Here is a 23,319-nt window from a genome sequence, read left to right as displayed (position 1 = left end):
CCATTTCGCAACGCACGTTCCCAAATTGTTCTTGAAGAAAATACACAAATAAAAAAAAGACTTTATTATTACCGTTACAGTGTGTGTGTTCATAACGTCGACTAGAGAGACTCAATGATCACAACATAAGTAAGATATGATCTATAAATGTTTCTAAATCATGTTGGTTCGTCTCATTCATCTAGAGCAAAACATAATTTACCAAAGACGGTATATGGAATTACCTTCAAGATTTACTTTAAATAGTTGAAACCAGTCTACTAGTAGTACGTCAGTTTAAGGAGTTTATTTTTTATTTTTACGAAAGACGTGTCATCCTTCTATCGTCTGTTCTCCCCCTGCTCAATGAAACGCAGTATCACAAAAGGGACACTAGGTGGCGCCATTGGACGTTTTGTTTGACGGGATAAAGTAAGTCCAATGAAACAAGTCCAGTGTCAGCTCACCTCTGAATGATCCATGATTGGCTTAATTTCAGCACTGATTTATACTTGGATTAAATAATAAATCATGCTACAGCTCTCTCTCTCATATATAACGCGGTACTTAGCTGCAAAAGTGGGTTGCTCTCTTATAGAGAAGGCAGCTATCCAAACTCAAATCAGTAGATATGTGCAGTATAACAGGCGCCTCTGTTATTCATCCGAGTTCTCCACCCTTTATCTGAGAGCGGTGATGTGAACTCTTTCAATGGAGCGGGAGACAGATCATTGGGCTATTGAATCATGGAGGGTCCTAACAGCTAGACGTTTCATACACATCTTTGTCAAGGCAGTGTGGATTTGTTTATGTGTGTGTGTGTGTGTGTGTGTGTGTGTGTGTGTGTGTGTGTGTTATGTAATGTAAATCAGCACAGTATTTGCTTCAGTTGCAGTCTGTCTGGGCTCCACAATAGATGGTTTGCTGTGGGCCTTTCCAGCCATAATAGAGGAGAAGGCTTGTACAGATGCAAGGGATTAATTTCATGTGAAACCCGGTGTGGCTTTACAAACCAAATAACTGCCCTTCCTCTGAGGAAAAGATGCTTTGCTGTTGCTTTTTACATAAAAAAAGAAGAAGATTAAAAAAAAATTCTTTCAAAGCAAATATTCAGTGAACGGCCCGACCCGGGATACAAAAGAAACCTCTTTTTTATTTAACAGGATACTTTGACAAATGCGTTGGTGCAGAAGGAGATGATTTACTTTAACATGCTGCTGCAAAGGGTTGAGCGATAGAAATGATAAATTCTATCTCAGCAGCGAAATGTTTAAAGAGTTAACACAAAATGCTTGTTGCTCACCGTGGCTCGGAGGATGTAAGAGAGAAATATGAATGAACGTGTCAAACACAAAACTACATATTCCATTAAAAGTACATTGGATGAGTAACTACAACCAGCAGCTGTCAGATTGTGATGAAGTTGTTATCTCTCAGTCTCCAAGTGTAAATGATCTGAGCTCTGAGCATTTTGGAACATCATCCCGCAAAATGTTGACAGTCTGTGCCCATACGCCGACATCATGACTCACCCAAGCTTTGCATTCAGTTTCTTCAAGAGACAACGTCTCATCCAACCTTCTGCTCTGAATGGGTTGCCTGGTGTTTGTTCTGCTATGTGCTGTTATTTTGGGGACGTCAAGTGAATCACGGCAGTCTGTCATGGCCGGAGAATGATAACTTAAACATTGGTGCTATAACCAAAATAAGTTGTGTAAGCTCTGTGAGAAATTTCTTTATTTCTTCACTAAGAGTACTAACAACAGCCGTATTGCCTCTGGGAATTTGAGAATGGTATTTTTAAAAATCTTGTCAGGCTTATGGAATTAATAGTAAACGTAATAAACTCATTAAAGTGATCTGAAAGATCCACAATTCCTTACAGAATAAAACAAATGGCAGAAAACGAAGAAAGATTCCTCTTCATTCATCTCTTTAATTCCCATATGCATATACTGTATGTGGCCCTGTATACGTGTCCCATGAGAAGTCTCCTGATAAAATAAGGAAAAGTCTTTCCAGAGATGAATTTTAGGAGTCGGAATTGTACTCTGTTTTGAATGAGCTAACAAAGACATGATGTTTACATATTATTCAGGCATTGCACATGTAATTCAATGAACTTTACGGTGGTTGTGATCTCGACCGGTCTTGAAATAAAAGCCTCTTTGTCTGAAACTGACCCAGTAGAAATGTGATCGATTCTAAGACGAGACCTTCAAAAAAATAGTCTCTAGATCAAAAGCAACCACGAGTACTCTTCTGGCATTACTTCCTCTTTCTTTTATTCTTCTTTGTACATTTAAATCATTGCTTGTTCCGTCATGTCCATGTCACATAAAATACTTTTGCATTGCCACATGAATCACCTCTCACCATCACATTCGATGTGTTTTGAGAGTTCTTGTATTATTTATTTCCGTCTTCTCTTTTCTTTTTTCTTTCTTTCTTCTTAAAAAGCACCCCTGGTCTATAAGACCTTTCGTGCAGAAGAGCAGACATCACTTTTAGGCGCACTGTCGCTGTCAATTTGGGCAACCTGATGAGATTTGACATGAGCGCTAACCTGATGAATATTATTTAGCACAGCATCGCTGCCTCTCTTTTAAACGCCTCGACAGTTTAGGAATCAGAAAATCTCTCTCTTTTTCATACCTCAAGTTATCTCCAGTAGGTTTCAGTAAAAAAAAATCCACCAACGTGGAAGCTTGTACAAATAAACGACGTTGCTTGTTTTATACTTTACACTATAGTCCATAGTGACCTAAACACGCCTCATGCAGCCGGAACACTCACGCAAAGATGTGCCATCGGCTTCTCATGGCTACTTGTATCGATTACACAGGCACACCTCTGGAGCGCACAACATAAAATAGCCTTTCCCACAATGCATCATTGATTTGCTCCACCTGAGCACTTTGCTCACAGGATGCAGCATTTACATTAGAAGTACAGCTGAGTAGAAAGTAATACTATTCCCTCTGCAGCTTCCTTGTTTGGAAATTGCACACGCACACACACACACACACACACACACACACACACACACACACACACACACACACAGTCTGATTTATTCATCTCTTCCTCGTGAGGCCTCTGAGTTTTTTCTTTCTACTCCTGACTTGTATTCTTTTAAAGTCTGCTGCTATATTCACCCATCCCGTCACACACACACACACTCGTGTTCGGCCCGTGGTTTGTTTGTTGTTGTTTTAAATGACTCATGCCTGTTTGATTTCCCTGTGAGGCGGCTTGTGACAAATTGGTTAATTTAACCTATGATTTCAAGTGATGTCATCTGATCTGTTTTGATATATTTTATGTTGTTATTATTGCTGCGAGATGTTGGCGGCATTAAACTGCCTGCCATGTCCTGTGGATATTAACGCTGAGTGTGCATCTAGTGTGCGGCTCAGAAGGCAGTTGTAGGCCTAGAGGACCTGAGCAAGAAGAAGAAAAAGAAGGCTACTCAGATGAAACGGGATACCACACTCTCGTGTCTGCATTCACACAAGTGTATTCACATCGAAGAATTCCGTCTGGCCTGGCGGAGAGGCTTTACCTGATTCTGTTCATGCAGCATCGCTGTGGCTTTCACTTCTAAAGGACGTCCCTCTGCTCGCCTGAAAGGTAAGAATTCACAAAGACTAGGGATAGTTTTAAAGGTTCACTGAAGCATATAACTACACTCAAAAAAATGATTCAAGCCCTAATAAATCAATTACAAAACGAAGATATTTATATTGAATGGGTGTAACACAAAATGTATGAATACTTTCATTTTTTTAGATTTATTTAGGTTACACTCACAAAAACGATTCAAGCCCTTCTTCGAGGTGACACATTTAAATATTGTTTGATACATTTAAATAAATCAATTACAAAAATAGATATTTGTATTTAATGGGTGTAACACAAAATGCATGAATACTTTCATTTATTAGATTTATTTAGGTTAGATGGTGTGCATATCAACTCAAAATATATGTGTTTCATTGGGGACTACCCTTTGCGCATGCGCCAGCTGAAAATCGGTTGTTTGCATGAGGTGAAGACACTTTCAGGGTTGTACAGTGGTGTAGTGGCTAGCACTGTTGCCTCACAGCCAAAGTGTCGTGGGTTCAATTCCCATTCGGGGTGTTCCTTCTGTGTGGATTTTGCACATTTTTTTAGTTAGTTAATTTATATTTTGAGTTGGACAAACACAAATTAATTTAATTTAATGAATATCGTTATTTTATTTTAGATGTATTTGATACAAATGAGTTGGACTAACTTAATTACATTTTATTGCACTGATGTGCTAAATTTGAGTTGGAGTTGCATATAATTATTGGATGGAAAACCTGCCAACAATTTAATTGAGTTCATCCAATGAGTCATTTCTTTGAGTGTAACTGTATATGATGTATTTGGACATATTGGAATATAACACATTGTAGCAGATGATGGTAATGTATTTGATTGTTTTCAATTATAACTAAATTGAAGTACAACATATCTTGTAACTGTTATATAAATTACACAAATAGTGTTCTTGGTGTTTGTTTGAATTACTATGATTTTTATTTATGTGATTCATTGAGCAAGTGGAGATGTAAAAACAACAACATCTGATTACAAGATACTATTTTTGTATATCATAACGGGAGAAAACATACGGCTGTTTCGGTGTGAAACCAGAGCTGGTTCGACGAACCCAATCAGAAATAATTAAGTGAGTTAATGTAGCTTCGGGCTCCATCTTCCTGGGCCAATGGAATCTCTTGCCTTGGCAGAGAGAGACAAGCTTGCAAACTGATCATGCTTCTCTTCTCTGTACTGTGTTGACATTTTTCTCCGATGTGATTTGTCATTAGTCACAAAACCAGCAGAGGTGAACACGATGATGATGTTAAGGTCTCCCGCCGCTTAAACATGTGTTTTGTTTGTCATTGACTTCACTTGGATGTTTGAGTTTCATGGTGCAGAATGGATGCTTGACACTGAGGCTGTTTTGATGTTCATTTAAATCCTATTGTTTGGTGGAAGAATATATACGTATATAAGGCACAAAATCACTATTCCAGAGTCTATTTGTCTTAAAACATTTCTGGAGGGGATTAACGAGACAACCCAAGCAAACACGGTATTATATATGCATCTGTCAATTCTGAGATTTTGGGATATTTTGCTTTCACAACATATTTTCTTTCAGATTAGTGGGGGGGGGGGGGGGGGGACACACAACAACATCCATAATACACATTCAGGTGTTACTACTTAGTCTATTTGTTGAATGAGGGATTTATTATAATATCCACTTCAGTAACACACACAACACTTTCCAGTGTAATTTCTATCCATATTCTAGAGCGATGTCCCGGGTTCAGCACTACTTCAGAACCGGACAGCTCCGGTTCGGATCCCCCATCAGACCCGGCATGGCAGCTCAGTCTAATCACGTGGTTGTCACCGGCGCTTTACATGCTACGGGAGGGGGGAAACGACACTTTTCAGTAAATGCATAACGCCTTGACTGCTATTGAAAGTGTTTTTAGGAACCATTTTTTTCAGAGATCTTTATTCAAATATTAGATAAATTATGTTTTTTGCTCGGAGGACATGGTGTTCTTGCTCTTTAACTTCCAACGTCAATTTCCAATTGTTCCTTCATGCATTTATGCTCTTTGGAAAATATAATTTCACAAGTAATTTACATCATAGTATCATGGAGACATAATAAAAAGCACTTGATCATAAACTCTGTATAGAAAAATGCACTCAAGTGGTGCCTTTCTTGTCATCATAGGGGAGCTTTTGTGTTTTTATTCCTCCTTCCTTCTACAAAAAGTGACCTCACACTGACACTGTGACTGATAAAAATGTTCAACTAATATTTAAGACTTCGTTTAGTGGCGATGAGGCATATTATATAACATAATTCGGTCATCTCCTGCATATTTGGAGGCTTCACATGAGACACTAGATGGCAACCACGCTGGGAGAGAGAGCCGATATGTGTGAAGGTGTGTGTGTGTGTGTGTGTGTGAGAGAGAGAGAGAGAGAGAGAGAGAGAGAGAGAGAGAGAAGAGAGAGAGAGAGAGAGAGGTAGGGGATGAATACCGTCGGGGTGGCACAGTGGAGGCACGGTCTGCTCATGGCACTCAGCTTGCAGCTGGAGGAGAGCGGCAGAGAGGGGAAACCACTGCGCAGTAGGAAATGAGATTGATACACAGGTACAAATTAGTCGACCACAGTTGGATGCATGAGTTCCAAATTAAATAGTTTGAACTTTATTATATTACTGTTAGTGGGAGGGAATAGATCTGCAGTAGAGGGGAAGCAAGGCACGATGTGCTGCGTCCGTGGCGCCACCGGTGCGCTAACCGAGGACCGAGTGAGCGACGGCGCAGCACTGACACCCCGCTTTTAGATGGCTCCAACATTTGGGGTGCAAAACAGGTGTCAGGGAAGTGTCGTCACGAACCCCGGAAGCCGGAGGAGGTGGGAACATCATAGGGAAAGATGGCAGCGAAATCCGATGGTCGCGGGGTCGTCACCGGTTTCGCCCAGCTGCACAACCTGGACGAGGTGGTGGGGACGGGAGAGGACGACCCTCAGAACAGCAGCTCATTCCACATCTGCCACTGCTGCAACACCTCGTCGTGCTACTGGGGCTGCCGGAGCGCCTGTCTGCATTACCTCCAGGGAAAGGGGAAGCAGAGTGATGCGGCGCGGCCACCGCAGGAGGAGCGCCTCTGGCTGGACTGCTTGTGGATCATCCTGGCACTGCTGGTCTTTTTCTGGGACGTGGGGACCGACTTGTGGCTGGCCATCGACTATTACCACAAGCAAGAATTCCTGTGGTCAGGCCTGACTCTGTTCTTCGTTCTGGTTCCCTCGGTTCTGGTCCAGATCCTGAGCTTCAGGTGGTTTGTGCAGGATTACACTGGGGGCGGACTGGGCTCCGTGGAGGGGCTGAGTAGTAGAGCTACAGCCAGTCTGCAAAGAGACAGGTGCTGTCGTCTCTCTGTCTGGGTCTGGCAGACCGTCATACACATCTTTCAGTTGGGACAAGTGTGGAGGTAAGACAAACTTAAAGTTCTGCCTTTAAAAGAATCAGTTGAAGCCTCAAATGCATAATGTTTCCAGCCCCTCTCACTCTCTCCATTCAAGCAGCCTTCTAGCCTCCTCCTGACTGTCACCTGGTATAACCCGGTGTTGTGGACATGACTGGTGAAAATCAGCACCGTGGTGATGCGCCGTTACGCTCGCCTCACAGTCTCCACTATGTGGTGTCACACATGCCTGCATCTGCATTTTCAATATATATGCAATACACATAAAGCGTTTTGCAACACTTTCCATGCCCTGAGCCGAACACTCGCCAGATGTGTTCACACCAAACTGTTACAGCTGTTCAGAAATTGCGGAAACTGTGATTATTTCACCACGGTGTGCCATTGCGCTTGTGTGGAAAGGGAAGAGGGCTATTTGTTCAAAGACAGACAGGTAGTATAGCCACAAGCTTATTATATACGTGTGTGTGCGCGCGTCTGAGTGTGTGTGTGTGTGTGTGTGTGTGTCAGGCACGGTCGCCTCAATTCACCCTGCGCTCCCTCACCCGCAATGAAATACTCAAACTCTGCAACAAGAGGCCAGACGAGCATCTGTTTTCACGGCTCACAAAACTACATCTGCCCCCTACAGACATGATGTCATCGATTCCTCTGCGACGCTCGGCATCGTTGGTCCCCCCAAATCCGCGTTTTGGGCACATACGGATGGATGCCTCGGGGCACCGCGGGGACACTCAAGGTGTACGTGTCATGCGCGTAATCGGTGACATGGAGCAGCTATACAGGCGTAGTGAAATGTGACGCATGGGGCATCCAGATTATTTAGCTTATTCACACCATTTGGTCTGTTCAGCCGGAGCTTCTGAGCAGCAGCGAGTTGTTTTGGTGCAGACAGACGCAGTGGCTGGCTTTTAATGGAGGGGGGGAGGGGGGGGGGGGCGCATGACGGCTGCTCTGAGAGGACTGCCGGGGGCTGCAAAAAAGAAATGCTAAACAGCCCACACTGTAAGACCCAGAGGAAAGGGTCACATCGTTTTCAGTCGACGTTTGCTGCGTTTTTTTTTGTGCGTGTGTTTTTTTTGCATCACACACTGAGACTGACCACTGATTCTGTTATTTGTGTTTGACAGCTGTTCAAATGCCACGATTGCGGGTTTAGTCTCATGCATGAGAGTATTGAGTGCCAAAGGCTACATTACACACATGCGTCAAACTAAGAGTAACTTCCTAACTGAAACTCACTGATCCTTTTTTGAGAATACTATGCTATTTCCTCATAGGAAACCCTTTTTATCTAATTTTACCTATATCCCCCTTCATGTTTTAGTCAAATGATATGACTTACATCCCTCCCATGTGCGGCTGGAAAAAGCATCTGACTCCACTCTTATGTTTAAGTTACACTGAGTGCATGCCTGTGCATCCCCTGTTAAGACGCGTCTTCCCAGAATGACACTGATTCCTCATCAGACTCATTTTGAGCTGCGCCTGAAGGCCATTATATTGATTAGCTGCAGTTGTATTGGCTCACGTTTATTTACTCTACTGTGGTTCAATTGATTATGTTTGCTCATATCTGTAGTGGGAAGAAGATATGCAGAGTGCTGGGAACTGTTGCACATGGTCGTTAGTTGTGTTGGTGGTTATGGTGGTTGATACAAATGAATGTAAATTGAGAGCATCTCCAGATGTCTAACCTCTGTTTCACAAATAGGAGGCGGCTTTCTGTGGTGTCACTAGACAGGATGTCAGTGTCCAGAGAGAACACAAGATCACATCTGAGTCACATCTAACTAACACATTTTATTTTTGCTCATGTCTCACACCCTTCTTGTATGAATCATGTATCATTCACTTTACATCCACGGTCCACCATTTTGCAGTTGAAATTGTTAGGTTATAAAAATATTGCCTGTCGATTGTCTACATTCTATACATGAGTTCACCATTTAGGAAAATCCAGTATGTAAATGTGCTTTCTGGCACATAGTTACATGACAAAGACTGATACCACTCTCATGTCTGTGAATATGGAGCTGCAGCCAGGAGCAGGTTAGCTTAGCTTAGCACAAACATTGGAAACACCAGCAAACCCGGCTCTGTCCAAAGGTAACAAAGTCCATCTAGGAACACCTCTGCCCTTCACAAATTAACACACTACATCTGGTTTGTTTAATCTGTAACCGGAGCACAACAACAGTAATTCTCCGTATTCTTAATCAGGGGCCACGTGAATTATTCTTCCTGGAGTTTTCGTTGGTTGTCTACCAACTGCTGCCACAACCGTTGGCACATAAGTGTTGTTTTTACCCTTCGGTTTGTGCATGTGTATATTTAAACATACAGGAAATAAGACAGCGAAATTCCCCTGCCCGGTTCTTGCTAATTTTTATAGAGACGCAATAGAAAGTGTCCTGACTGGAAACAATACAAAAGGTCTCTGCAGCGCCCAAAACATCTCGATATCCATCTTCAGTGTCAATATGGCAGTAAATGAACTTTGAAACTGTAACAAGTGAGCTTTTTTTTAACAGACCTCCCGGTATAAAGAAACTAGTGCAATGAAACTTGCTTCTACGGAACTCAAGTACACATAACGTGTTGGTGTGTATGTTGTGACAGCGTATAGCCCGGGGCGAAGGATCATTGTCAGGCCACCGTCTCCCTTCGGACTTGATCCCCCTGGTTGCTGGTTCGGGGTCGAGGGTCAAAGCTCCTCTTGTCAGCTTAGTGAGAGTTCACAACCTAAGACCCACAGGGCCAACACTTGATATGGAGATTATTAGACACTGAGAGGCTAAACTACCAATAGGTATAGCATAATGTTATCATACATTGTATTATAGAGAGTAAATATATATATTGAACAGGGCTGTGTTTTGCTTATTTTAGGTTTACTGCGATGACATGGTGCAATAAATTGTCTGAATTTGGCGTTTCCAGTATGTTGTCATCATGTGGGCCATAAACTACCCTTTTCCACGACAGGATTTCGAAGCCACTGCCATTCTTCCGCATCCTTAACAAGACGCCACAGTGTCAGTGTGTGGGATGCTTTGCCTTCGTTAATATAACGACACAAGATGAACTGCTCACAGGAGTCAAAAACACTTGCTCATCATGTCTCATTACTCAACCCTCGTTTTAATTTCTACATTCGATTTGCCGACTTCCCCCCCGCCGTGCACCTGAGGACCGAGCCGATGACAGAATCCACCGAGCTTGTTTTTCCCGCGGTCATCTCCTTGTTAGTTGTTGACAGAGCGGGGAGGATCCCTCTCCCATCGGTAATCCCGCTCTGTCACCGGCTCTTCGCAGCTCTGTCACGTCGTCGTCCTCCCGGTGAATCACCGGCGCTGCTGAGACATCGGTGTATCCCCAAAGCTTTCGACGTGTGCTCAGGCACACAGTGGATCACACGACTACACAGAGCTCTCTCGGTGGTGTGCGATGGACAGCTTAATCAGTGTAAACCCAAATTAACGTCGAGGAAATCCATGCAGAAGGTTTTGGAAGCTCTTTGCTGTTGGGAAATCCCAGCAAAATTGTTCTTCTTATTCTCTTTTTAATTTATTAAAGTTAGGGGTGACTAGGTTATATAATAAGTAATGTTCAGTAGCTTCTCATTATAGTATATTTTATTCATCAGAATAAAAAAAGGCGAAGTGCTGCAAACCAACCTCGAGATGAATCAGTCACAACATCAGATTCTTTGAGCTTTAGAGAACATTTTAAAAAGAAAGTGAGCATTTTAAACTATAGGTGGGGAAGAAGTGGACATGTTGGAGGCAGGGATGTTTAACGAAGACTAATGGCAATGCACTCTGGGAATGCATCATGGAAAATGCAGGATCCAGCAGTTTTGTAGCTTGACCAAGACTCGAAAGTGAAGGTCAGGAAATCTCAGCCTCTGCTGATTTGATTTATTTCGAATATGCTTTCAAAAAGTTCGACTTCATAGAAGTCTCCCAACTTTAAATGACTTGATTCCACCTCGTCACATGTGTACATTCTTAAAATATGTATCATTGAAGATAATTCTAAAAACACATCATTTGTCTAAGATATGTTTTTCCCATTTACATTTCAAACTCTGTGACCTTATATCATCCTGGAGATCTAGAACCATTCAGAAATATCTGTGTTGCACAGCATCCTAACAACAATGAAGATATATATCGAGAGGATATGGGCCATGTTTTTATATTCAGAAATCTTATATTGAGCCTAATATTGTATGTAGTGAAGTGGAACAGACTTTTGTATTACATTAAAGACTCAAATCTCAAATCTTCACAGTGTATTTGTCAGCGAATAAAAAAATAGCCCTGAAATGTTGCTGTTGTTAGTTTGAGTTTGTATCATTTGAATAACAATATCTATTAAATAAATAATGTAGGTAATTGGGTTATTACATGTTAATCCCTGTTGTTTTTCATGATGATATGTTGTGGCCATGGTGGAGTGTGTGGGTTGTGTTACTCCTTGTTCGACAGTGTATAAATACATATTAACTTCAAGGGAACTATACCTTCGATAATCTCCCACGTCTGTAGGAAATTCCCAGTTCTGAAGATGTCAAACAAGTGGGGAGCACCCCCCCCCCACACACACACACACTTCCCACCCCCTTCCCACCCCTGGCAATTGCACAGTTGGTTTTAACACCAACAATATGACGCCTGGATTACGTTGTTATCCAGAACAAGAGAGGACTAACCACCGAGAGCGAAACACGAAGAAATCGCCTCATGGTTGACATCTGCCTCTGCTGCGTAGCCTGGTAAATATTAATCCAGACTGGGAAGGAGTAGACAGAAGCCTCTCTTGGCTGGCTGGGCTGCTCGGAGTTGCCAAAAAGCTTTGTACGCGCGGTGAGGCAAGACATTGAGATGATACAATGCAACCAGCTGCCCCGTCAATGGGGAAAAAAACTGCTGAAAGAGGGAAGAAGATGAAGGCTCTGATACATCGGTGACAATCGGTATAATTACATTTTGTTCATGTTTCGTTCAACATGGCGTCAGATGAAGACACACAGTTCCCTCTGCAATCCAACGTTGTCGTATTTCTGGTGTGAGTTAAATAAGCGCGAGAAGGCCGGTGGTTACTGGGCTGCTTCCTCGGATTTCCGGCAGAGTGAATAAAGTCTGTGAATGAAATACAATTGTTTCTCTTTGTTGTAAAAGCAGATGAAGAAATGTGAGTGTGTTGATGTTTGCACAGTAAAGTACTTGGAACACCTCGGCCCTCGAATGCATTGTTCTGCAGAGAACACAAAGACGACGAGAACACGCGGGCAGAAGAAACACTTATTTTAATTACGCTACACGTCGGACTCTTTTGTGTGCTGTTTACTTGCATTGCAGCTCCGGAACATAGCAGTGTAATGCTACTCATTTTCTCATTAGCACTGATAACAGGGGACGAACCCTTCAAAGCCAGCGCTGCAAAGAAAGCCTCCAATTACGCGACGGAGGTGCCGATCAAACATGCAGGAGAAGCCGGCTTTCCTCGGGGACGGTTCACAGCTGGAGGTGAAAGAGACAGAAAGCCGTGAATGACGCAGAAATGCGTGCTTCAGTTTTTTTTCAAATCGCACATGGATCTGAAAAAAGTGACTCAATTGCTGTTTTGGTTCAGTCATCAGGAGTTATTGAATTCGGGAGTATTGGTGGGAAATGTTTTGATTGATTCAGCGTGCATGTATTTGTTTGAATACGAATGTTCCACCTCTTAATAAACAGACAGAACATCACAAGCAGAACGCTGTCGGCGACCTCAGGAGGCGGTGAAACGCGGAGTAAACGAGTAGCTCACATGCTAGCTGATTGCGATCCCATTGCCACGAGCAACGAGAATGAATAGGGGATGAAGAGATGACGATGATGATGATGATGATGCCAGATTTAACCTCTTTAGGCCTGCGTCCTGAGCAAAACAATATTTTGTCGTAGAAGCCTGAAGGCCTCGATGTTGCATCCTTGCCGCCTCTCAACACCAGTCACCAGACAGAGGCCGGTTGGCGCTCATGAGGGAATATTAAACACGTGGGCAGATGGTTTGCCAGACAGAGATTTGTATGCGGGTCACAAAGATATGTGTACGCACACATACACAAACAACGCCTCGGGGGAGTTGAGAGTAGCTCTTTTTTTTTATATACCTCCTCATATGCAGTCGAACATCGCGGCCTCTCTTTGCTCACGGACAAACACAAACACACGCACCTTTGCAGAATAAGAAATGTCCATGTCCTGTTTCTTCAGGCACTCAGATCAGAGAGAGGTGGTGCAGCAGCCTGTGGAGGATGAACTCCTCCCAGCTCCCTCCTTTAATGAAGAAGCATCACCGCACACTTTCCCTCAGAGCGCACACATTACAACTATTAAAAACACATCAGTGAGCCGCACCAGTGACATGTTTGCTCATTATGATAAACATGTGCACTGAAGTTTATTTTGAATAAATCCCACAAATAAATATTAAATGTGTCTTAATCCACAGCTGAAAGTGGCCCTCAAAAATCACACTATTTATTCATTTTTTGGTCATGTTTACTTAAAACTACAGTGCCCAGCTGTTTTATGAATTACTTAAAATATTTTAAGAGACAGATTATAACTTTGTTGGTTTTGGTCTTTTTATTCAAATCCTTTAAATCGGACTCATACTTGACAAATTCAGAGTATTTTTTAAAATGTGCTGCTGTGTGTGTTAACATGTTGACACTCTCCGTATAGCTTGCATGCTTATGGAACCTTGGCTCAGAGTGATGGAGGGTTTATTGACTTTGAAGTCTCTTGTTTGTTCACTGTGCCGAGTTCTGTTTGGCAATTATTTTGGCTGCATCGGTTATATTCTCAATCCTCCCGACAGCTGTCGCTTATTTCCATTCTCCTCTCAACAAGAAAATCTAGATCTGCCCTGTTGCAACTTTTCCTTTGAGCTTGTACCGAAACACCCGCAGCACACACATCGTGCATGGCGTGTGTTATATGTGTTCTTTCTCATTTGTCTCCTGCCTCTTCCGCTCAGAACAAATCATTACCACGGGCTCAGAGGATATCCAGTTCGAATCGCACACAAAGGTTATTTTTCAACTGGAAACCCCAGCCTAATAGCTGTGTTCCTAATATATAAATATATATTCATCTTTCCCTTTATCCTGAAATAGGTGAGGCCTCCACTCCCAGATGCACTATTTGAGATCATCATGCGTTCTCCCCATACACTCTCCCTTTCCATTAGTGCACTTTGTAAGCTCGAACCTCCACATTACCGTCTGTCCTCCCTGCGAAGTTAACATATGTTTTTATTTGTATCCCACCCTGTCACTTACACTTATTAATGCATGTTCTCAGGCTCTCATAAAGCCCTTTTATCCTCCTCCATCCATGCTGGAGAACACACCACACTGTGTGTCCCTCTCCTTTGCTGTCGTTAGAGGGATCTCACATGCTGCGTCCCTTACCACGAGTTAACGTTATCATACCTCCCTCCCCTCCATCTTTTTCTTCATGTCTTTGTCTCTCTCTCCCTGCGTTACCTTCACATAAAGCTGCACTTGACCTCCATTTGTGTCAAGGAAACTGGAGCATCTGGCTCCTGCCCCATTACAACTCAACACCTCCTCCTTGCCTTCCTTTTCCCTGTCATACTACCCGTCTTTTACGACCCGCAGAGCCCATCTTCAGATCTCCCACGTTGCGTTGTCCTTTTTTTAGTTCTTAATTTCGGTTCACCCTTTCCAACAAAACGTCTCATTTCCACAGGAAACTGTTTCACCTCAACCTGCGGTTTAATAGCTCTCCCCTTACCCATTCGTTTGGATTTGCAGCGTATCTCAGGCAATTATTTATGGTCTGTTGAAAAGAGTTGCACACAATAGCACGGATTAATAGAGTAAACAATACAATACAATCATGCTGCAATGAGGGAGAGGTTCTAACCAACATTTAAAGGGTCTTTAAAGGTGCATTCAATAAGATGTTGATATGACCGCAGAGTGGCGTGCAGCTGTCAAGACAATGTTGGTTCACATGCAGCTGTGGGAAGCTGCACTCCGCCCAGGAGACCCCATCAGCTGGATGTGCAGAGCCTGCACCAGCATGACGAGGAAGAAAACTAGTGGCAGGTGGAGAAAGTCAGGCATTTAGAAAGTGAAAAAAAAACATTTGTCAGGAGTTGGAGCTCAAACCATAGATATAAAATTGCTGGATTTACGTCAAGGAATAATGATTTATTTTGAAAGTTATAACATGCCAGAAAAGGAAAAACAAAACAAAGAAACAATACAATGAAAGGCAAATAAAAAGGCAATTTAAGATGCACTTGAAAATACAATGAGAAGCTCAAACACAGACGGAGTAGGTATCCAGAGAAAGGACTCCAATGGGATGCGTCTCAGAAGCTGCATCAGCAGCGCTCGGAGAAGACCACCGTCGTATGAGTCTGATCACGGCCGACGCTCCAGGCGTCAGCTTGATAAACAGACAATCTCTGCTTATAAATAATTGAACAGTCCCGTTAGTTCTCTCGCTCTCGCAGTGTCACACTCGCAGGGCTTCACAGTTGTCTTTTTCTCTCGTCTCGTCTTTGCATGGTGATACCCTGCTCAGTGAGCTGTTACACTCACTGAGAAATGAGCAATATGAAGATATGATGCATGCAGAGCACAGAAAGAGCGCACTCCTTTAAAAAAAAAAAAAAAAGATCAGTGCTGTTGAGCAGAGGGGTGGGGAGGGGGCAAGCGGCCTCAGCTCGCCCAGCAGATAATATATAGAAAAGGAGAAGAAATGATGGAGAAACCATGCAAACACCGTGACAGTGAACTAGAAAAGCACCAGAACGTCTATGATAAGGAACAATGTCAACAGATTATCAGCTATAACACGTAATGAATATTAGTGAGAGTACGAGAGTATTTGTTATTAGCATTAGTTTAGTTTAGTATTAGGTCGGAGTCATATTATGAGCAGAGAAATGGATTTTCCATCATGTTTTAGATTTATTATTTTCCATCTTTCCATTTGATGGTTTGTGGGTCACAACATTTAAGCAGTCAGTTGGTCCTATACACACTGTACTCGTGAGTATAATGATGTATTGCTATATGGCCGAAAACTGAGTACTCATTAGTCAAAATCCCAGGCTATTTATTAATTTGGTTGAACATATTGGGAAATAGTTTGTGCTTACTTGCAGATACTTTGATAAGAAGATTGAGACCACTTTCTATGTCTGTCCATTAAAGCTACAGTAGAGCTCAGAAGGAGGTTAGCTTAGCAGAAAGGCTGACCAAAAGAAGTTTCCCGCCTATTCAACTTTGTTTTGTGCACAGATTAAACAAACAAGATATAATATGTTACGTTGTGAATTTAAAAGGCAGTTTTTCAATCTTTTGACCCAATCAGGCTATAAAGCTGTTTCCCACAGCTTCTAGGCTTCATGCTAAGCTAAGCTACTGACTCCAGCTTCATTGATTGATCTTCCGATCCGACCTTTGGCAACAAAACGAAGGAGCTTGTTTTTCAAATGTAATTATTTGTTAAAAAAAGACGTTATAGTATGTATGGACCAGCTTGCATCCTAGTGCTTTTCATTCAAGTTGGTCTCCGTGTGTTTCATTTGCCCACATAATGTTAGGGGCCTCATCATATTTAGGACAGCCCATAGTCAGGCCTTCTGCTGGGCAGTCCATCACGCTCCTTCCTGTGTCCTTCCTGTCTGCCTGATGATTGTGTCTAGGTGGCGTTCGCCTTTCATCAGGTGCAGGTTCAGGCCTAAATTGGGTTCTTGAAGGAGACCTCAGAGCATCACAGTAGGTCATCGGCTCAGGAGTCCGACGGTCATCAGTTAGATGTCACATATCACTACCTCTTCAGGCCTTGCAGGCCAAGTGTGCTTCAGATGTGGAAACCTATTTTCTTTTTCTCCCGGTTATTTTTTCTGACTCTTGAACCTCTTCATGTCCCTCTGTCTCGGGTTTATTTTTGTATTTGCTCTCTCTCTACCTTTTATCTCCAGATTCTACGCCCGGTTTGCCTCCATCACGCTCTCATCTCTTGTTTTGTTTCCACTGCATTCGTCCTGTCTGTTTGTCTTCAGACTGTATAAATAAATATATATATATATATAAATATATTAATATGTGTATATTTGTATATAAATATATGTGTATATATGTGTAATCCAATCCAAATCCAATCCAATCCATATATTTAGGTGTATATATATATACATATATATATACACATATGTATATATTTGTATATATATGTGTGTATATATACACACACATATATATGTATATACATATTGTATGTATATATACATACATATGTGTATATATGTACACATATATACATATATATGTGTATATATACATATATATACAAATATGTATGTCTATATATACACACATATATATACATATGTATATTTACACATATATACATATATATATGTGTGTATATATACATATATATACACATATATATATACTGTATGTATATATATATATATATATGTGTATATATATATACACACACAAACAAGAGAAAAGTGTTATTTCAGCCACCTGCCTCTAACTCATCCTCCATGGTAAATGTGTGTGTGCATGTATGAATGCAAATGAGGGAGCGTGAGTGCAAACGCATGCATAGGAGGTGTGAATGTTCCTCTGCCGTGTGCCACGATGACGTATGCTCGTATGGCACAGTGTAAAACATCTGATGCTCGGCTCTGCAGTAAGTCATGGTGTAACATTGGTAAACAGATTATTACTGGTTTAGATGTTCGTTAGTGGAAGGGACTTCGGAAGATAAAATGTATAAACAAGCAAATGTTATTCATAGTGCCGTTCACAGTGACTCACAGACAGAAGAAACGGGGAAAGAGGGAATGGGAGACGGCGAAGACAATTTATGAAAACAGATAGAATTTAGTGTACGGCCCACACAATAACATTTATGGAATAAAGAGAAACCCCCCCAAACAAAGTTGCACATGCTTTTTGGGAATGGTTTGTTCCAGAGCCGAGGAGTAGAAGCAGCAAAATCCTAATCTGTAGTTTTCAGTCTTGACCTTTGAAATTCCAGAAGGGCACAATCACTCCTGTGAGCAGAGAAGGGGCTTAATGATGTTATGCTTAGAGTTTGCTATGAGTGAAATTATTAAAATAATAACTGATAGGGAGCCAACGGAGACAAAACTAGAGCAATGTTCCATCCAGAGAAGGCAGGTGAACACGGCATCACGTAACATAAAAACATGAGTGACTTTTTCCAAATCTTGAAGCAGAAGCATCTGGAAACTGAAAACAGCGTAAAGGACTGAACCAGATATTTCAACGGCTTTTGTGACATGTTGTGCATGTGGGTGAATTATATTTATTAATTTGTGCACACAGCAGTATCTAAATCAAGCTCTAAAACATACAGCTGTGTTGTGTGTCGTCAGCATAACACGGATATCGAAGGGTTAAATTGCGTGGAGGGGACAAGAGAGAACACAGAGAACAGGGCGGGACCTGGACTTGAACCCCGTGTGGCACCATTTATTAAAGAGGTCGGCGATGAATCATTTATGGAGACAGAGAATATTCATTTGGACAGGATTTAAACCACCGGCATGTGGATGCACATATCTTTCTGTATAAAATAGATAAATAACTAAAAATAAGACACACAGACACCGACACACACACACATACACACAGTGTCCTAGAACTGTGCATGCACATAACCATGACAACCATATGAATTTCTTGAATGCCCGGCACATTTATGGACCCTATAGGATGTGGGCGCACATTGTTCTACTTCATACTTAATCTTGCGGTGGTTTCAGAATGAAATGGAGTCAGTGAGATATTTTCATCCACCGTGTCTGAGTGGATTAGTCCAATATTCCTTTAAGGGACATAACGGTTTAAAAAGCTGCTACACTGCATCTCCCCGGCCACCATATGGTTTACAGGTTTAGAAGAAACAACAACACGCAGACCATAAATATCTCTCCGTCAAAGCTAGTGCTGTTGATTTTATTGACTTATATTTAGAGATTATAAATTAAGGAACACACGGTTTGCATCTCAACTTTAATTAGGCCATTTGCGAGAACTCATTTATTTCTTAGACTGCTCATACTTTGACAAGGACACACAAACCAAACAACCTCACTCACGAGTCTTTTGTTCCCTTCCTCTTTGTCTCACTCACACACGCTTCTGATTAACTATATGACGATTGACACTCTCCTCACACACCGTCTTTATAACCGGGCCATTTTCAACCTGAATATTTGAAGGCATCCCCTCTCTCTATGTCGGCCTGCCCTCTAATTTTTTTTTTACCATAAATGGATTTGTGCCCTGTGGAGTTTTATTTAGAATGTGCCAAGATTAGCGGGATGTTTAATATGGAGCCTTTTGAAATAAGCTTAACATTTGGGGCGAAGAAAAAAAATAGTGTGGGAATTCTTTTCCTCTGAACTGATGAGAGAAGTCCGTGGGAATACAAAATCAAGCAGCACTGTCATATGTTTCAGTGTCGGTCTTTTGATTTATTCGGGACTTTTTTGGTGTGTTTTCCGTGAAGGACTTTGATGCTGATCCCAAATCATTTATATCCAACAGAGAACATGTTGTTTATTCATTTTATTGTCCTGTCGTTTTTACCTTCACTGCCACAAGAGATTCCAGAATGGTCTTTGTCTTTTATTTTGGCAGCAAAAATAACAAAAATCTTGACACAAATCTATATTTTTGTGTTTCTGTTCTTTTACGTTCGGATATTGATGTGTATATGTGTCTACTTGAATAATCCAGTTTCAGTCAAGTTTATTCTACTTTGTTTATCATATCAGAATTATATGGATGGAATAGGCGGGCCAATTATAACATTATTACACCTAATTCTTTTTTTAAAATTGACCCGTTGCTTTAACTCCAACTTCCCTCCAAACACAGAGGACATGTTTCTTGAAGAAAAAGCAAAACATGTAGCTGTAGATGGCATCTGATTCAAAGACACACAGTTGTAAGACAGTCCCTCTTTGTGAAGATATGAATGTTAATCATGAATAATTATGATTAATTAATATATTATCATGCTGTACTTCATTTAGAATACAAATCTTTGTAAATATTTAACTGGAATGAGTGTTTCCTGTCATCTGGAGCGCGGGCGGCAGAAGAAGCTTGGTGCTTAGAGAGAACAGACGAGTCTTCATGTATTTATTGTATATTTGCAGGATGACTTATTAAAGCACACATCAAATACATGATCGAGTTCTTAACATCTCAAATCGGCATTTTCAGCATTTAGAAAGGCTAATTTACAAAGGCTATTTAAAAAGTGTCATTTAAACTGTTGCCACTATATCATCAAATACATACTGCAGATGGTCCCCTGAATAATAACAAGGCTTATGAATTCTGCCCATTATCCTCCCACCATCTGAGCAGTTGCACATACCTGTTACATTAATAAACCAAGCCAAAATCATTTTAGCACGCGTGTTTGTGTGTGTGCATGTGTGTGTGTGTGTGTGAGTGTGTGTGTGTGTGTGATTGAAGGAGGGAAAGACAAAAGATGGAAAAAGGATGAAGAGATCATAGGAAAGTGCTGCAGCTTATGAGTTTTTTAAAATTGCATTGTCTGATGCTTTTTGCCGGAGACTTCCTGAATTAATTGTTCTACAGTGAGAATTATTAAATAGAGGATCTGACATGACACTAATAATGCACTTAATTATTCGCCGCTGAACTCCCTGTACAGTTTTAATTAGCTCTTTGCACAGCATCTGCCAATTAGAATTATAACAACACAATCTGACACTTTCATATTCAAAGTGTTGACGAATGTATCATGGTAGTGTTGGTGAGCAGCATATATATAAATAAAGCTGTTCAGATAAAGATTTTTAGACATTTTGGGATGTTTTGCAGCCTATTCTATTTTGTAACATGAATATTCTCTAAAGCCAATGTTTGTGCATTAAAATTTCAGTCAAAAATCATATTACAGCTTTTAATGCATCCTCCAGAGTGGCGTATCTTTTAAGTTTGTTGTACTCAAACAGGTTGAGGCTGGAGTGAATTGTCCTTGTCTTCTCTGAATTCTTTAAAAAAAAGGACTTAAAGGGCTATTAAAAAAATTATTTATTGGAGAAAAGGTGCACAGTAAGAGCAAAAAATATGATGTGAGGATCGGTTTGGCAGCCACGTAATTCTACAGGAATAGAAGCCGGTGACGGTGACGGAGTGAACAACAAGCCGAGCCGAAAATCAGAGTGGATGTGATTCCTGATGAGCTCTCTGGAAGGACTCCCTGCCCCGGCTGATTCTGATGAAAACTGGAGGTGGAGGCGGATTGGATCAATCGGTCACTGAAATGCCAGCTGACAGAAGAGGGCTTGGCAAAATCTGATTGGTTTAGGGGGGAAATTGTAAATCCCCCTCAGTCAGCTGATTGAGTTGGAAGCGGGAAAGGGTGAAAGTTACATGTGAGAGATAGTCTTCCGAATCAAAGTGTCCTTCTGCCTATACCTATCTGCAGCTAGATAGTCAAATTAGTAATTTTGTGCACGTTCTTCTGTCTATGGCCTGTAATCCGAGAGCTGTGTGTATCCGGAAGTGTTCATGAGGTAATGTCCTGCTGCAAACTGTGGCCTAGATTCATAATGGAGGCCAGCATTGACCAGTCAGACCAATGCTGCTGTATGTGGCGGCGCTCCGGCTTTCATCTGAAACACGCTCAGCTCCAGCCATGCGTGGATAAAGCAAAACCCCTCTCCATGTCTCCTTCTCTCTCTCTCGCTCTCTCTCTCTTTTGTGTTTATTTTATATCTTGAAATATATTGAAATCAGTGGAAGAACAGTATTTATTGAGGTTAGAAGTTGACAATTAGACTTTAATGAGAGCTATACCCTCATTAAAAAGTAGGTCATGTGAAGAGAGGACAGGATCCCAAAGAATGTAAATGCAGGCAGTGGAGAACCCAGGAAACCTTAACATACCAACAGTACATTCAATATAAAAGATATCAGAATATGACTGGCAGGTGGTGTATTGACGATGAAGACTAAGACAAGATCAGGTATAGCACACACATCTAGGTGAATATGCGGCTCTTTTCCTTTTTTTTTTTACAATGCACCGTGGCGGGGGCACCCATGTGCAGCCTGTTGTGTCCAGTGGGGGAGAACACATTGTCTGCTCAGAGCCATCCACCTGTCTGACCTGCTGACCGTGATGCTACAGCGTGCAGCCTTGTCTCAGGATGACCTCGGTGACTCGTGGTAGTCTGAGCAGTCTGCCTCTGCAATCCACTCTGCGCCCGCTCGCCCACTGACATACGTTTTGTCTCACTCTGCTTGCTTCACATCACACTATTCTCTCTCTCTCTCTCTTTCTTTCTCTCTCCCCCTCTCTCTCTCTCTCCCATTCCTCTGCCTGTTTCCCCAGACCTACCCCCGGTGTGCTGACAGTTGTATTAACAGTCGATTGCGAGGTCACTTTCGCTCAGCCCCACTGAGACTCAACTGCACCGTCTGAGCCACAGAAACAAAGAGAGGAAGATGAGGGGGTGGTAAATGGAAAATATTGAAAAACAAAGATAGGAGGCACACATGAGATGATTATTTAATTAAATGTTGCACAGACGGAAATAAAACAGGCATATATGTGTATATATATATATATAAATATATATAAATAAATATACATATATATATATATTTTTTACACAGAAATAAAACAGGCATAACTATATATATATATATAAATACATAATATGTACATATATATATATATATATATTTATATGCCTGTGTCATATAAAATGTAATTAAATAATCATCTCTTTTAGACATCAGGCATGGATGGTTTATCATGACACAACAACAGTGAACTCCAGCGACATACTGTATGTTTATGTTTATTTGCTGGAGTCCTTGCAGCTTGAATAAGGAAAGTGTGAGTCTGAGTGCCGGGTGCACGTGGGTGTAAAATCTAGCCCTCCTCAATCTCTTGATTGACATTTAATCTCCATGGCAACGAGTGGGCCGAGAGTGACTGCTCCCCTGAGAGCTTTTAGACGACAGGTTGCAAGACAGAAGGAGACTGAGGACTTTCTAACTGAGCTTCACCACGGCTGCTTTTTTCCCCGAGTCTACTCTGCACCAGAACTGAACATCACCTCACACACTCCAAACCCACGCCGATGCAGATGTTCCCTCCCCCCCCCCCCCCCCCCAACCAGATGTTGT

The 23,319-nt window shown here is 41.6% G+C and overlaps 1 protein-coding gene across 1 annotated transcript in view; it reads left to right on the top strand.

The window, feature by feature from the left end:
* Positions 1–6,489: 6,489 nt before the first annotated feature.
* xkr6b (XK, Kell blood group complex subunit-related family, member 6b) overlaps positions 6,490–23,319 on the top strand; it is a 45,015-nt gene continuing 28,185 nt past the window's right edge. The window contains exon 1 of the mRNA XM_056428427.1: positions 6,490–7,049. Within this exon, the coding sequence (XP_056284402.1) occupies positions 6,490–7,049 (560 nt within the window). The remainder of the gene's footprint in view (positions 7,050–23,319) is intronic.

The sequence above is a fragment of the Pseudoliparis swirei genome, chromosome 12, assembly GCF_029220125.1.
Source record: "Pseudoliparis swirei isolate HS2019 ecotype Mariana Trench chromosome 12, NWPU_hadal_v1, whole genome shotgun sequence".
In the NCBI taxonomy this organism is placed as follows: Eukaryota; Metazoa; Chordata; class Actinopteri; order Perciformes; family Liparidae; genus Pseudoliparis; species Pseudoliparis swirei.
Note: the sequence above shows the minus strand (reverse complement) of the source record. Positions and strands in the feature narration are given on the sequence as shown.